We start from the raw sequence: 16,185 nt of genomic DNA, 5'->3' as shown, positions 1-16,185 counted from the left end.
AAATTAATTCGAGATGAGAAGTCAGCCGCAGAGCGCGCGCTCCCTGCCCACAGCGTTTCGTCTCCCTCTCCGCCCTGGGGGCGTCAGAAGCTGGCACTCGGCGCTCGATGTTTTCAGCTTTGAAATAGAAAATCTGAGACTTGATGCCGTCGGTGTGAGGGCAGCAGCACCTGTGCGCCCAGGGCCTCGTTTGTCTTCATGGAAGCCGGGATGGAAAATGAGATGAGGCGTGAGGGGCCCAGGGGGGCTGTGGGCGGCAGACAGGGGCCAGTGGGGTGAGAGTGCCCCTCCACGGTGTGGACAGAGGGGTGTGGGTGCGACCCACGTGCCTGGGCCACGTCATCCACCAGGTCTGGTCCTCGTGGAGGCAGAGCCTCCCACGAGAACTCAAGGGCAAGTTCTTTATTTAGCAGCCATGAGAGAGAGGGAAGCTTGCCAGCAGCCTGTTTCCAAGCCACTGCCCCGAGACGAGAGGACACGGAGCCAGTCCAGGCCGGGGCAACGGGTGGGAACGAGCAGGCTGCTCCTGCCCGCCGCTCATGGAGGCCTGGCCATGAGCGGTGACGCCCTGGCGCCTCCAGCGGCGGACTTGACCATACGGGTTCCAGAGCCCAGGGACGGCCCTGGGGGTGGTGGAGAGAGCAGGACCAGGCGGGCAGGTGCCAAGCAGAGGGGCCACCCCTCCAGAGTCACCTCCCACCTCAGACCTGCCGGGGGGAACAGGAGCGCTCAGGTCCTGGGCAGGCGTCTGCACATCCAGGTGCGGCTCAGCCCCACACTCGGTGTCATCAGGACCTCCCTGCTTGTCCTGGAGCACGGGCGCCATCGCCGTGTTACACACGGCTCCCCCACTGCTCATTCTCCTGGAAGTCGCGGGCGGCACCCACGGGCCACGCCCACTCCCCTCCGCCGCGCTCTCACCTGCCGTCTGTGTCTTCCATGCGTCAGTATCCCTGTGGCTGTCTCGGGGTGGAGTCCGAGGCTCTGTCTCCTAGGGCACTGGTTCTCTCCCAGCCCATCCTCTGAGTGGCTGATTCCAGTGGCTTTGTTCGTTTATTTCCAGAAATTCCATTTGCTTCACCCATCAGCCCAGCCCTTCTGCATTCCCCTCAGTGTGGTCTGTACTATTTCAGTTGATTCCCCAGGCCGTGGTGCTTGTTCGTTTATTTTATCTATTTTACAGTATGTTTTATTCGAAAGGCAGAGAGGGAGGGAGAGAGTGAGCAGGGTGGAGGGAGAGCTCCCGTCTGCTGCTCCACTCCTCAAATGCCTGCGACAGCTGGGGCTGAGCCCAAAGCCCGAGCCCGGGGCTCCACCCAGCGCTCGCACGGGAGAGGCAGGGACCCCAGCGCTGGAGCCATCCTGCTGCCTCCCAGGATGCTCGTCGGCAGGAAGCCGGCTTGGAAGTGGAGCCGGGACTCAGACTCCGGGATGGGCTGCGGGGGGTCCAAGCAGCGCCTGCTCTCACTTGACAGCCCTTGCAGTCCTCTGGTAACGTAGTTACTTGCCCGCTCAGCTCCCCGGTGAACGTTCCGTGCGTCTTCCCCGCTGTGGCTGTCACCCCTCAGCCAGGAGCACCCCTCAAGCTGCGCCTGCTTCGCTTGCTTTGCTCCCGCGTTCCCCACCTGCCTTGCTCGTGACCCCTACCCCCCAGAAGTGGGGAACCTTAGCCCCACGCTCGGGGCGGGGTCTGACTCCTCGTGAAGGCACCGTCCACCCGGAGCTCGCTGCCTGGGACTCTCCTGTCCTCTGTCCATGCAGGGAGCCGGGGGGTGTCTTTATACCGAAAAGGCAAGGCCTGAGACGGGTGTGGCCGTGGCCGAGTGCGCGGGCGGGCGGGGCAGCTGCTGCCAGCCTGGGTCGGTGTGAGAAAGGGGAGTAACAGGCGGGGCTGGTGCTGTGGTGCAGCTGGGGCCACCGCCTGCGACACCAGCATCCCACACGGGTGCTCCACTCCCAGTGGGTGCTCCACTCCCACATGGGTGCTCCACTCCCAGAGGGTGCTCCACTCCCACATGGGTGCTCCACTCCCACATGGGTGCTGCACTCCCACACGGGTGCTCCACTCCCAGTGGGTGCTCCACTCCCACATGGGTGCTCCACTCCCAGTGGGTGCTCCACTCCCACATGGGTGCTCCACTCCCAGTGGGTGCTCCACTCCCACATGGGTGCTCCACTCCCACGTGGGTGCTCCACTCCCACATGGGTGCTCCACTCCCAGTGGGTGCTCCACTCCCAGTGGGTGCTCCACTCCCACATGGGTGCTCCACTCCCAGTGGGTGCTCCACTCCCAGTGGGTGCTACACTCCCACATGGGTGCTCCACTCCCAGTGGGTGCTCCACTCCCAGTGGGTCCCCCTGCCAGTGCACTGGGAAAGCAGCAGAAGGTGGCCCAGGGGCTCGGGCCCCACACCCAGCTGGGAGACCCAGATTAGCTCCTGCTCCTGGCTTTGGCCTGGCCCAGCTGGGCCATTACAGCCATCTGGGGAGGGAACCAGCAGGTGGAGGAGTGCTCGCTCGCTCGCTCTCTCTCTCTCTTCCTCTAACTCTGCCTTTCAAATAAATAAAAGCATATATATTGAGTGAGAGAGAGAGAGTGAGAGAGAGAGAGAGAGAGAGAGAGAGAAGGCAGCTGTCTGGCTTTTTCAGCAACAGCTAATCCCAGTGGCCCTTTGTGCGGCTGATCACTGGGCTCTGGCAGTGGCCATGCCTGCCAGTTTCTAGCAAAATGGTTGAGACTGGGGCCCTGGAGCCACGGTGCTGGGCCAAGTCCTGATCCCGCTCTCGCCAGCCACGTGACCGGACACAGTGCTCCACCTCTCTAGTTGTACCCATTTGTGAGAGGGAAGGACGTGTGCTATGTGGACAGCACCTGACCCCCAGTGAGTGCTCAGTGGCTGTCAAGTGAACTTTCAGTCTTCAGGATTACAGATGTCACCCTCTGGTCTAGAACCAGGGCTGGGTCCCAGCGCACCCAGACGCTGTCCTGGGTGCTGAAGATCCGCCCCACAGAAGTCTGCCCCCCAGCGCACCCAGATGCTGGCCAGACCCTGAAGATCCGCCCCCCAGAGACCCTCTGCCCATGGGGAGTTGTTGCTCCCACAGGCGAAACAGAAGTGCCCAGAGCTGGCTCAGGCCCAGTGCCTGCCATGGTGCTGTGTTTGCAGGGGACAAGGGGGCAGGGAAGGCTTTGTCCTGACTGTTGGCTTGCAGACAGGCGGGGTGGGGAGGCATTTCTAGGCCAGCAGAGTTCAGACCTTGACTGTTCCCACGATGAGAGCCACTTTGCGTGGCTGACTGTTCCCACTGCGCGTGGCTCTGGCACGGACGGGGCCGCGGGGGTCCCCTCTGTGAACTCACCTTCCTGACGCGGCCTCGGCATCCTGTCTCCTCTCACAAGGATTCTCTTGAAAGGTGCCCTGCACAGCGAGACAGCACAATTCCATTTCTTACTATTTATTGAGAGGGGCCAGCTGGTGGTGCGGCGATAAAACCCCTGTGTGGGCTGCCCCAGCCCGTGCTGGGGTGACTGGGATCCGGCCCCACCTCTGCTTCCAGGCCCGGCTCCTGCTAACGCTCCTGGGAGGCAGCAGGCGAGGGCGCCAGTGCGTGGGGGAGACCCGGATGGGGCTCCCGTCTCCAAACCCAGCTGTTGTGACCACTGGTGGAATGAACCCCTGGTGGAAAATATTTTCTGTCTCTCTGTGTGTGTTTCCAATAAGTGAAATTAAAAAGAAAAAAAAAAGCTCGCTGAAATGGCCACAGCCACTGTGGATAGACAGCTGACGCTGGGGAGGGGTGCTGAGTCCAGGTCCCCCACGGGGGAGCCGGAGCGGAGCCTCAAGCCAGCACCACCGCCTCCCAGGCCTGCATGAGCAGGACGCTGGGGTCAGACCCAGGCCCTCCGACGCGGCGCCTGGGCCTCTTAACCACTAGGCCAGATGCCTGCCCTGAGACCGCACCATCAAACCAGGTGCACGAGGTAGCGCAGCCCCGCTATCGGGCCGCGAGTTGTGGCCGGTGTCTCGAACAGCGCAGCAGGGCCAGCTTTACAGAGCCAAACGCACTCGCTCTCCTGTTCCCCAGCACCCCGGCCCGTGGCCATCACTAGGGAGCAGTGTCGGGAAGCCCACGGGGTGTGGAGGCCAGTCTCGGCGAGAGGCTTGGCTGACCGGCCCCAGTGGTGTCTGTGCCGGCAAGGCCGCCGGAGCCGGATCTCACTTTGCTTTCCTAGAGAAACGACTGGAGCTGTCGTCGCGTGTCTAAGCGTGCTCTCTGGTCGTCGTGGAGAGCCCGTGTCCTCTCCCAGGCCCTGGGTCTTAGTGTTGGGGGCCGGTTCTGTTTCTGAGGATATTGTCCTGATGGGGGGATTCCCAGGGCGGGAGCCCCTCCCCCGGGGTTCTAACTGCCTGTCTCCTGCAGGAGGCCGTGGTCAGCACGTGGCTGCAGTTCAGCGACGGCTCGGTGACGCCCGTGGACATCTACGACGCCAAGGACTTCTCACTGACCGCCACCTCCCTGGATGAGACCATCGTGTCGGTCCCCCAGGCCCGCTCTCCCAGGTGGCCCGTGGTGGTGGCCGAGGGGGAGGGCGAGGGGCCGCTGGTCCGAGTGGACCTGGCCATTGCGGAGGCCTGCCAGAAGTCCAAGCGCAAGAGTGTCCTGGCTGTGGGCTTCGGAAACGTCAGGGTCAAGTTCGGACAGAGCGACGCCGACTCCAGCCCCGGGGAGGACCGCAGCGGTGAGGAAGAGATCAAGAACCACGCCAGCGGCCGCAGGCAGAAGGCTCAGGGCCAGGACGGGCGCCTCCCGGGCAGCTCCTCCCTGGAGCGGGAGGAGGGGGCTCTCTGGAGAGTCCCCGCCACGGCCAAGTCGCCCGTGGGCAACAGGGCGGGGAAGAGCAGCCGGCTGGACGGGGAGGCACAGCCGCAGAACGTCCCCCTGGACTTCACCCGCTTCCCGGCCCAGGGGGAGCCGCCCAGGGCAGGGGCCGGGCCGGAGGGAGGTGACCTGGTGCAGAGGCCCCGCGGCCTGAGCGACCTGGAGATCGGCATGTACGCGCTGCTCGGCGTCTTCTGCCTGGCCATCGTCGTCTTCCTCGTCAACTGCGCCACCTTCGCCCTCCGGTACAGGCACAAGCAGGTGCCCGTGGAAGGGCAGGCCCCCGCGCCGCACTCGCACGACTGGGTGTGGCTGGGCAATGAGGCGGAGCTCCTGGAGAACGCGGGCGAGGGGCCAGCGCCCCAGCACGAACGCACCACCGTCATTGACCGGGGGCTCGGGGGCCACGAGGAGAGCGGCCACCTCCCGCTCACCGGCGGCTCGCAGAAGCACGTGCAGAGCCAGGTCCACAGGCCGCCCGCCCCGGGGCCCGGGCAGGAGCCCCCGCACTCGCCCACCTCCAGGCGGAAGAAGGTGCAGTTCAGCACCTTCACCGCCATCCCGCCGGACGACGGCTGCCCCACGGTCGACTCCATCGGCGGCGGCCACGGGGAAGATATCAAGTGGGTGTGCCCAGACATGGCGGTGGGCGGCCCCAGGGACCCGGGGGACTGCCTGGAGAAGCTCAAAGCTAAGGCCTAGGCCCCGCCCCGGAGCCCAAGGGTTAGGGACGGCCCCGCCCCGGAGCCCCAGGCCTAGGCACGGCCCCGCCCACGGCCCCGTCCCGGAGCCCCAGGCCTAGGGACGGCCCCGCCCACGGCCCCGCCCCGGAGCCCCAGGCCTAGGGACGGCCCCGCCCACGGCCCCGCCCCGGAGCCCCAGGCCTAGGGACGGCCCCGCCCCGGAGCCCCAGGCCTAGGGACGGCCCCGCCCACGGTCCCGCCCCGGAGCCCCAGGCCTAGGGACGGCCCCGCCCACGGCCCCGCCCCGGAGCCCGGCCAGGGGCGTCTCCCTGGACTTGAGAGGGAAGAAGGGCTGGGCTCCGCGCTTGATGGCTTGGGAGTCGTGAAGCCAGGCAGGGGTGTTTTTGTATCGAGGGTTTTTTAGCGGTCGGTGGAGCTGCCGGGCTGCGCAGAGCAAAGCTAGGAAAGTTATTTTATGACTCAGCGTCCAGACAAGCTACCAAAAATCATTTGTTAAAAAAATGCAAAACGACAAATAAAAAGAGACGAGTGAGAGCCTGTTTATATTTCTAATAAAGGAGCCAAGTATCAAAATGGGGCCTGCCAAGAGACGTATCCGTTAGGGGCCGGCAGCCAGTGTCCGGCCGGCGCGGGGAGGGGCGGAGGGGGCTGGCGCGCGCCGGCCTCCTCCTGGGATGGAGCCGGGGCCTTGAATCTTCCCTTCCCGGGCCGCCCGCCCGCTGCTCCCCTGGGTCTGTATCCAGCGTTTGATTAAGGGCGTATAGTTTCCTTACACGACGTGTAAGTCCCCTCCGGCTCCTGAGATGTGCTCGGGAAGCGACGCCAGCCAGGCCAGCGTCAGGCCGGGACTCACGCTCCTCTCGGTCTCCCCGGCTCTGCTGTGTCTTCTGGAGCAAAAGTCGGAGGGAACCCCCAGAGCCTCCCTGGGGGGGGGGAGCTGCCCGTGACCCCCAGCACCGCGGCACCAGGGGACGCTGGGGAGGGGCGTGGCCCGCAGAAGGGAGGTGGCTGGGACCACGGGGCCCGTGGGGGCGCTCCCACGTGGGGGCAGGTGGGGCAGGTCTGCAGGGGAGACCCCAGGGCCCGAGCGCTCGCAGCGGGAGACTCCCGGGGACAGGGAGGGGCCCGTGGGGACGCTCCCACGTGGGGGCAGGTGGGGCAGGTCTGCAGGGGAGACCCCCAGGGCCCGAGCGCTCGCAGCGGGAGACTCCCGGGGACAGGGAGGGGCCCGTGGGGGCGCTCCCACGTTGGGGCAGGTCTGCAGGGGAGACCCCAGGGCCCGAGCGCTCGCAGCGGGAGACTCCCGGGGACAGGGAGCGGCTTCGCGCTTTATCGTCTCAGTCACTGGGACTTCCCCTCGCCTCGCCGCACACTGTGGAGGGGGAGAAGGACGCGGCTCCTGTGCACCTGTGATGCCGGCTGCCGTTAAATGCTATCCGTGGCTTGACAAGGCGGATCCTGCAGGTGTTTCCTCCGGCCCCCACCCCAGGCGGCGCGCACTGAGGCTGCAGGGAGGGCCGTGCGGTGGCCTCTGGCGCGCGAGTTATGCGAGCGATCCCTGATAGAGAGCTTCCAGCCAGGGGCATCCGTGCTCGGGGGCCCCTGCACGGTGCAGGGCTGACGGGGACTCCGGGACCCCCCTCCCCCACAGCCCAGCACGGAAGCCTCGGCAGGGGCAGGGGGGGGATCTGCCTTGTGTTTGGGTCTGACTGTGTCCGTGGTTATTTGAGACCAGGGTGGGGTGGTGGCAGTCGCGCTGGTTAGGGAATGCGGATTATCTTGGCAGAGCAAAGGCGTTTGTTGTTTTTGGCAATAACAGCTTCCGTGTGACATCATCCCGCACCACCAGAGGGAGCCGCTTGAACTGCCCAGTTCCGTGCTGAGTCTGCCTGCAGAGTCCCGCTTCCGTCTGCAGGTCAGTTTTGGAGTATTTTCATCAGTCCCGGAAGGAAACCCGACACCCACCAGAGAGAGCCGGGTACCTGGTAGGGTCCGGCCCCTCACGCCCAGTGCCCGCCCCCAGCGCCCAGGCACCTAGAGGTGCTGCTGTTCACATCTCAGGCCCCTCCTGAGAATTCACGGGGGCTCCTCCTCCCCACGACGCCACCGCGTCGGGTTTCTGGGAGAAGGAGGCAGTGGAGCCCTGGGACGTTTCTTGCAGAAGGACTGTGGCTGGATCCAGAGGCCAGCACAGGAAGTGGTCAGAACCACCCCGCGGCCCACCTGCCTGAGCCGGCGACAAGCCGGCTGCCGCTCCTGGGCGGGGTCAGCCGAGCAGGGCTGGGACGGAGACCACACAGGACACCCTCCCTGGAACAGGAGGCCCGGCATCGCCCGTCCTGGGCAGGGTCAGCCGAGAGGGGCTGGTATGGAGACCACACAGGGCACCCTCCCTGGAACAGGAGGCGCGGCATCGCCCGTCCTGGGCGGGGTCAGCCGAGCGGGGCTGGTACGAGACCACGCAGGACACCCTCCCTGGAACACGAGATGCGGCATCGCCCGTCTCTGCCAGCCTAGGAGGAAGAGGCTGTGCCACGGTGACAAATGCATCCCGAGTCCCCCGCGCCATCCTGGGGTTACGACTGCAGCCGCGTCCAGGAGCCGTCGCTGGTGGCCTCGTCCCGTGGGGGCTGCGAGTGTCCCGTGGTTCTTCAACGCAGTCTCCGAGAGGACACAGCCCTCAGCCCCAGAAACGAGTCACCCGGCACCCGTCTCCGCTGTGCACCTGCTGGACACCCTGCCTCCAGTTCCTGCCCGGGACGCGGGACAGACAGCCTGCCTGCAGGGAGGGGACGTGGGAGGCCACCCCAGGAGAGGTGTCTCTTCCCACACGGGTGTGCGACTGCAAAGTGAAACGTGTCAGCAGCTGCGTGCCAGGGCCGAGCTGGGATTCGTCCTCCCTGTCCAAACTGTAAAGTGGAACAGGGACCCCTTGTCTCTCATGGCCAACCCGACCGCCCAGCACACACTTATTAAACGCCTGCTGTGTACCTGACCCTGTGCAACATGCAACGGATGGAAAAATGCTCAAGACCGCAAGGTGCTCACGGTCAGAGGACGGAGGCGGGACAGGTGCTGTAGGAGCCCCGAGGGTGAGCATGGTGGTGGGGTCGCCATGCGGCCGGGAGGGGCTCCCCCTGGCTGTGGACGGGAGCTAGCTGTCTGCCCCGCAGTCTTTGCATGCTCCTTCAGAAGCACAAGGGAATGAGGAAAGGGAGCGTTCTCCCCGCTGTGCACTGGGGAGACCACGTCATCCTCCAGGACAGCGTGCACAGGACGGGCCCAGAGACTCCCGGGTGCCAGGACCCAGGCCGGGCGCCCTCCAGTCCCGGACTCGAGGCGGGAGGACATCGTACACAGGCTCTGGGCTTCCTCCAGTCACCGCCAGCGAGCAGCAGAACCCAGATGCACAACCCTGCTCATGTCTCCAGTGACCATGGGCTTACGAAACCTGCCACATGAGCTGGGTGTGCAGGGCGCCTACCAGTCCATGGGGAACTGGAATGAAACGTTCCCTTGGGTGCAAAAAATAAATAAATAAAATGGGTGCATAGTTCTTTGCTAGTACACATTTCTTGAATTGTTTTCAGCATTGTCTGTCATCTTGAGTAAGACGTGGAACCCAGCGGACATCAAAGCCGCTAGAGTCTGGGCCGGCACTGCGGTGTAGTGGGTAAAGCCACCACCTCAGTGCCAGCATCCCATATGGGCACTGGTTCGAGTCCCAGCTGCTCCACTTCCAATCCAGCTCTCTGCTATGGCCTGGGAAAGCAGTGGAAGATGGCCCAAGTCCTTGGGCCCCTGCATGCACACGGGAGACCTGGAAGAAGCTCCTGGCTCCTGGCTTCAGATAGGCTCAACTCTGGCCATTGTGGCCATCTGGGGAGTGAACCAGTGAATGGAAGATACCTCTCTCTCTATCTGCCTCTGCCTCTCTATAACTCTGCCTTTCAAATAAATAAATCTATTAAAAAAAAAAAAAAAAGAAAGCTGTAAGAGTCTTTACACAAAATTTGGAAAATGAAGAAAAGTCGACAAAATAAAGGAGGCTCCAATCTCCCTCCCAGAAAGAATAGCTCGTCTTCTGTGGCCCCACGTGTTGTTAACATCGCACGTAACGCACGGTTGAGTTCGTGTTCTGAAAGTGACCGTTGTAAATATGACCTCTGGATTATTTTTCAAGCTGTAAAAGTCACCGGTGAGAACTGGGAAAATTCATACAAACGATGGCTCTTGTCTCCGTTGGCACGTTGGCGACACCTTTGCCAGGTTTGGCCCTAGGATTTTTTTCTTCTTCCAAAGTTGAGACCGGAGGGCAAATACTGACCTTCTGCGTGGTAGCAGGGAGAGCGCCACAGCCTTGGCCAGGATGCAAGGACTGCCCTTGTCCGGAGGGGCAGGCTGGGTGGAGGGGGGCCCGGGTGTCTCCGGTTCCCGCTGGTCCATAGGCATCCGCCTAGAGCAAAGGCCAGGTGCTGCTCTGAGCAAGAGCGCCACCTGCCGGCCAGGCCCGGCACACGCCGGGAGGGGCGGAGCTAAACCCTGACGGGCGGGGCACAGGTGACAGACGCTGCACCTGTGAGACCACGCTCGGCTCACAGCTGACCAGCCCTGTGCGGGTCACGGCGACCCCAGGGGCAGAAAGGACACGAGGTGGCTGCTGCCACGCACTGGGAGGCACCACGGCAGCTGAGCCCGAGGGTCCCGGGAAGACCGGGCGCACCCTGAGTCCAGGCCACACCTGCCACCGCGCTCGGCGAGAGCCAGCGCTTGCGGCAGGCCGTGGGCGGGACGGACAGACGGACAGGCGGACAGCAGCAAGGGGTGGGAGTGCAGGAGCCGGAGGAAGACGAGGCGAGAGCCAGCCCCACGTGTGGTCTTCCCACGAAGTTTGGACGGGACGGTAACTGCGAAACTAGGCAAAGCCGACGTGAACGGAGGGCCAAGGCGAGGACCCCCAATCCACGGAAACCACTCAACAGAGAAAGGCCTCCTCCTCCTCCCCTGCCACCCCCACGGCCCGGGGCTCTCCTGGGGGCAGGCAAGAGGAAGGCACTCCTGGGGGCAGCAGGTAAAGCGCAGCCCGGAACGTGCAGTCCCACTCCCGCGGGCCTGGGCCGAGTGCCGGCTCTGCTGTTCCTGACCCGGCTTCCTGTCAGTGCCCGTCCTGGGAGGGCTCGAGGGCTCGGCTCCCTGCCCCTGCACAGGAGACCCAGATGGAGTCCCAGGCGCCCTCTGGTCCGGCCCTGCCCTGGCTGGCACAGGAATTTGAGGAGTGAACCAGCAGAGAGAAGCTCCCTCTCCCTCCCTGCCTTTCCATTTTAACTTAAATGTAAGATGTGCATAAAGCTGCTGCCTGCAATGCCCAGCATCCCATATGGGCACCGGTTTGAGTCCCAGCTGCTCCACTTCCGATCCAGTTCTCTGCTGTGGCCTGGGACACTGTGGGAGACCCGGAAGAAGCTCCTGGCTCCTGGCTTCAGATGGGCTTAGCTCTGGCCATTGCGGCCATTTGGGGAGTGAACCAGTGGATGGAAGACCTCTCTTACTATATAGCTCGGCCTCTCAAATAAATAAATCTTTAAAAAAATTATGCATGGATTTTTGATGTCATGTACGAACAAGGCCTGGCTGAGGCAGTGAGGACGGGACACCAGTCCCCAGAGATGCCTGGTCCACCAGAGAAACGCGAATCCTGTCCAGATGAAAGCCAGGACAAACCTCAAGTGGACAGTGACTCCCGGGTGAAGAACGGTAAAATCACTGATGCTTTATGGAAGTTTATGGCAACAGCGCCCCCAAAGCAATGAGCAGTTTGCAAGTGGAGAGGGTGTCAGAAGCAGAGAGGAGGGCCAGCGCCGTGGTATAGCGGGTAAAGCTACCACCTGCAGTGCTGGCATCCCATATGGGTGCTGGTTCGAGTCCTGGCTGCTCCACTTCCGATCCAGCTCTCTGCTGTGGCCTGGGAAAGCAGTGGAAGATGGCTCTGGTCCTTGGTCCCTGCACCCACGTGGGAGACCTGGAGGAAGCTCCTGGCTCCCGGCTTCAGATCGGCACAGCTCCAGCCATTGCGGCCATCTGGGGAGTGAACCAGCGGACGGAAGACCTCTCTCTCTCTCTCTCTCTCCCTCTCTCTCTGCCTCTCAGCCGACAGCAAAGGCGTGGCCAGCACCAGGGTTTGGGCGCCCTGTGTTGGATTAGTTGCCGCATCCCCAAATGCACAGCTCCAAGTTACATCGGCCAAGGCTGTAACTGTGCCCGCACACAGGCGAGGCAGCGGGAAGGGAAGCCAGGGGCCCGGGGAGCCCCTCTCCCAGGGAGCGGTGTGCGTCTGAGAACGAAGACCGCAGAGAAAACAAAGCGAATGGGGAAAAGGAAATGCAGATTGGGGCTGGGGTCCTGGCACAGCGGGTGAGGCTGCCGCCTGCTATGGGCACTGGCTCAAGTCCTGGCTGCTCCACGTCCAGTCCAGCTCCTTGGGAAAGCAGCTGACCATGGTTCAAGGGCTTGGGCCCCTGCACCCACGTGGGAGACAAGGTTGAAGCTCCTGGCCCCTGGTTTGGCCTGTTGCAGCCATTTGGGGAATGAACCAGTGTTTGGAACATTCTCTCTCTCTTTCAAAATAAATCAGTAAGTCTTAAAAAGCTAAATCCAAACTCCGGCCCCGTCCTTCCCAGCACGGGGGCTCAGGCTGTTTCCCCGGACCCACAGCCCTGGTTTGGCGGAGATCAGCATTTTCAGCCCTTGGATCCGGGGCCCAGGGCTGAGCACCCCGACAGGGGCACCTTCCGAGCTGCAGGCCTGGGGACGCGAGAGAGCAGCGGCCTGGGGGAGGAGTCGATGGAGACGTAATTAAGGATCACGTAGTATCTGGACGTCATCATGGGGGAGGAGGACCCCGCAGAGCTGGGCTCAGAAGTCGGAGCTGCCAGCTGACTCACCGGCCATGGTGAACCAGGGCTGCCCTGCTGGGAGGGAGGGAAGCCATGCTGGGCCAGCAACCCCGGGAAGACGTTCAGAGGGAGCTGGGGCGTCACGGGGGACAGTGTGCAGGAAGCCCAGGGTTTGGAAACACGCACATGTGCTGTCACACGTGGCCCTGGCAGCCGCCAAGCCCTGCAGTCCTGTGCGTGGCTACATCGACGCCAGGCCTGGCCCAGGACTGCGCAGCTGCGTCCCTGCCTCTCGGTGCATCCGCAGCTGCTGCCCCCACCACCCCGGGCGCGACTCTGCCGCGGTGCACTCCCGGGCCCACCAGCAGGGGGCGCTCCGAGCACAGGCTGCCCAGGGCGCCAAGCCCCCGGGGCCTGGTGGCCTCTGTCAGCCCGCGTGCCCGCGAGGCTGCCTTCCCCCAGCCCCAGTGCCTCCTTGGCGGCCTCTTGTCCAGGGTGCTGGATCCCAAGCCAGTCCCAGCTCCCGGCTGTCCGGGATTTCACAATTTCCCAGAGGCCCAGGCACCGAAATCCCCTTAGAATTGTTCATTTGGAGCCACCGGCCACTGGGGGAGGGAGCTGTTGGGCAGTTTTTCCATCAGGGACCACCCAGTGCCAAGGAGGGAGGGAGGCTTGGACTGGCTCCACCGTCCCGGTTCCAGCTGGGAGCCGTCCGTCTCCCCCGCTGCAGAGCGAGCTCCTGCAGTCCCACCCAGGAAGAGGTGAGGGCAGCGAGACCCTCTCTGCCTCTGCTTCCCCCTATGAATACTGTGCCTGCTAGGAGGGCCCGCCTCCCAGGTTGAGGATCCCATGAGGCCACGCGTGGAGGGTGGTGCCTGCTGCGCCCTGAGCCTCCCACCGGAGGTCCGGCGTCTGCACCTGGCCCGGGGATCCAGACCGAGTGGGCTGCAGACAGGGCTCTGGCCTGCCCTCCCCGCAGGTGGGGACAGCGGGAGGAGCCACAGCGGTGCCCAGTCCTTGCCGTGGTTCTACAGAAATGACGGCTTCACTTGTTTCTCACTTAGCTACGTTCCTGTGCCCGGTCCCCAGTGCACGGCCCGCAGGGAGGATGACACGGGCAGAAGCACCTCCATTGCGTGGGCGAGAAGGGCTCCCTCCGTGTCTGAGGCTGGCAAGGGAGGCGGCTCTGGGACTGACGTCACCCTGTGGGCAAGGGAGGCAGCTCCGGGACTGGCGTCACCCTGTGGGCGGAGCTGCAGGGCACCGAGGACAGGCCCAGGAGCCCTGGGGGATACAGCTGAAGCAGCTGGTTTCGGGTTTCCAAGGTGCCAGCAGCCTGGGGTCCTTAGCTGGGACAGCGGGGGTGGGGGGAGGTGGATCCACACAAGGCAGGCCCTGTGACTGGAACTCCTCCCACAGACCAAGAGGCTCAGTGTCCTCCCTCGCTAAGCGCCAGGCCGCGGGCGACCCCTCACAGACATTCTCAGGATAAAGACCAAACACTGCAGGGCCAGCACTGTGGCCTGCAGGGAAAGCCACTGCCTGTAGTGCCGCCAGCCCATGTGGGTGCTGGTTCGAGTCCCGGCTGCTCCACTTCCCATCCGGCTCCCTGCTAATGCGCCTGGGAAAGCAGTAGAAGATGGCCCAAGTGCTTGGGCCCCTGCACCCACGTGGGAGACCCAGAGGAAGCTCCTGGCTACAGCCTGGCGCAGCCCTGGCCGTTGCATCCATCTGGGGAGTGAACCAGTGGACTGAAGCTTGCTCTATGTCTCTTCCTCTCTCTAACCCTTCCAAATAAAGAAATCATAAAAAAGAAAAAAAAAATCATCAAGCAAGGACTTCTGCCTATGAAAATACTTGGGCTGAGATTTTTATTACTAATTTCAGTATTTTAAAACTTAGTGGAGGCCAGCGCTGCGGCTCACTAGGCTAATCCTCCGCCTTGCGGCACCGGCACACCGGGTTCTAGTCCTGGTTGGGGCGCCGGATTCTGTCCCGGGTGCCCCTCTTCCAGGCCAGCTCTCTGCTGTGGCCCGGGAGCGCAGTGGAGGATGGCCCAAGTCCTTGGGCCCTGCACCCCATGGGAGACCAGGAGAAGCACCTGGCTCCTGCCATCGGATCAGCATGGTGCGCCGGCCGCGGCGGCCACTGGAGGGTGAACCAACAGCAAAGGAAGACCTTTCTCTCTGTCTCTCTCTCACTGTCCACTCTGCCTGTCAAAAACAAAACAAAACAAAACAAAACAAGTGGAGGGGCCGGAGCTGTGGCACAGCAGGTTAACGCCCTGGCCTGAAGCGCTGGCATCCCATATGGGCGCCGGTTCGAGACCCGGCTGCTCCACTTCTGATCCAGCTCTCTGCTGTGGCCTGGGAAAGCAGTACAAGATGGCCCAAGTCCTTGGGCTCTTGCACAAGCGTGGGAGACCCAGAAGAAGCTCCTGGCTCCTGGCTTCGGATCGGCATAGCTCCAGCTCTTGCGGCCACCTGGGGAGTGAATCAGCGGATGGAAGACCTCTCTCTCTGTCTCTCTCTCTGCATCTCCTTCACACTCTGCGTAATTCTTTCAAATAAATAAATCTAAAAAAAAAAAAAAAAAGAGCACAGCTTTTCTGCAGCTTCTGGCCTGGACAGATCACATGGAAAGCACGCACCACTCAGGTCAGCGGTGGCACGCGTGACGGACGGGACCCGAGGGCGTGCTCTCGCTGTCCCCCCCCACAGGACTGCAGGACGGTGGCTGCGGGCCCAGGAAGCAGGAGCCCTGGCCACACCTGGGCCGGGGGCTTGCAGCCGCCTCCACTTGTGCAGGGAGCAAGCACGGGACAGAAGGCTCCGGTGGCCTGGGCTCGGGGCCCCTGGCACCAGAGGCGGGTGTGGTCCGGCCAGTGCGCACCGCCTCAGCCGCAGCGGCACCCCAGGTCCTCACCACCTCCTTGCCCAAGTCCTTCCCCGGTGGTTCCCACATGGCCGTGAGTGTGCAGTGTGGACGTGGGAAGCAGCTAACTCCTGACAGGCCGTGCGGCCTGCTGGGGTTTCTCAGCTCTAGGGATGCAGGATGTGTGTGTCCAGGATGGAGGGAAAGTCAGGTCTTGGAGAGGGAATGGGGTGACCAATCCAGCTGGTCCCCAGGCCCATCTGCTGAGCGCGGACAACCTGGGGCTCGGCCCCCCCAGTTCATGTTCCTGACACAGGGTTCCGCTCACATCCGCGTCTGCCCCGGGAAGCGCACGCAGGCACTAGCAGCAGCAGACATTTCAGGGCTGGATCTGGGGAATCTATGTGTTGGCTACTGGCACGCTGGACTGGGAGCGAGCCACCTCCGTCTCTGCGTGGGAGGCACCGGAGTCCGTGACCGCGCCCGTTCCCGCGGGATGCAGACTGCTGGGCACAGTCCCCACATGCTGGGTGCCACCCTCCAGCGACGAGGAGGCACCAAACCCTCCTTAAAGATGCATTACTTATTTGGACGGCAGAGTTAGAGACAGAGAGGTCTTCCGTCTGCTGGCTCACCCCCTACATGGCCCAACAGCAGGGCGGGGCCCGGCCTCCCCTGGCGCTTGTAAGCCAGGTGACAGGTGGCAGGTGGCAGCAGCTGGCCCATGTGAGACTCAGGCTTCAGCTCCCCAGCCCCAAGGCTGCAGGTGGGGCTGAGTGGCAGCTGCAAGGTCAGGCAGCCCCCCGACACCCGGGAGTGGGGGGCCAGGAGCA

The 16,185-nt window shown here is 63.4% G+C and overlaps 1 protein-coding gene across 1 annotated transcript in view; it reads left to right on the top strand.

The window, feature by feature from the left end:
- Positions 1–12,720, top strand: part of TMEM132C (transmembrane protein 132C) — a 272,143-nt gene extending 259,423 nt beyond the window's left edge. The window contains exons 9-10 of the mRNA XM_070065746.1: positions 4,423–6,316; positions 7,405–12,720. Of these exons, the coding sequence (XP_069921847.1) occupies positions 4,423–5,583 (1,161 nt within the window). The 3' untranslated portion in view covers positions 5,584–6,316; positions 7,405–12,720. The remainder of the gene's footprint in view (positions 1–4,422; positions 6,317–7,404) is intronic.
- Positions 12,721–16,185: the final 3,465 nt, after the last annotated feature.

Source organism: Oryctolagus cuniculus, chromosome 21 (genome assembly GCF_964237555.1).
Source record: "Oryctolagus cuniculus chromosome 21, mOryCun1.1, whole genome shotgun sequence".
In the NCBI taxonomy this organism is placed as follows: domain Eukaryota; kingdom Metazoa; phylum Chordata; class Mammalia; order Lagomorpha; family Leporidae; genus Oryctolagus; species Oryctolagus cuniculus.
This window is presented reverse-complemented; position numbering and strand designations above follow the sequence as displayed.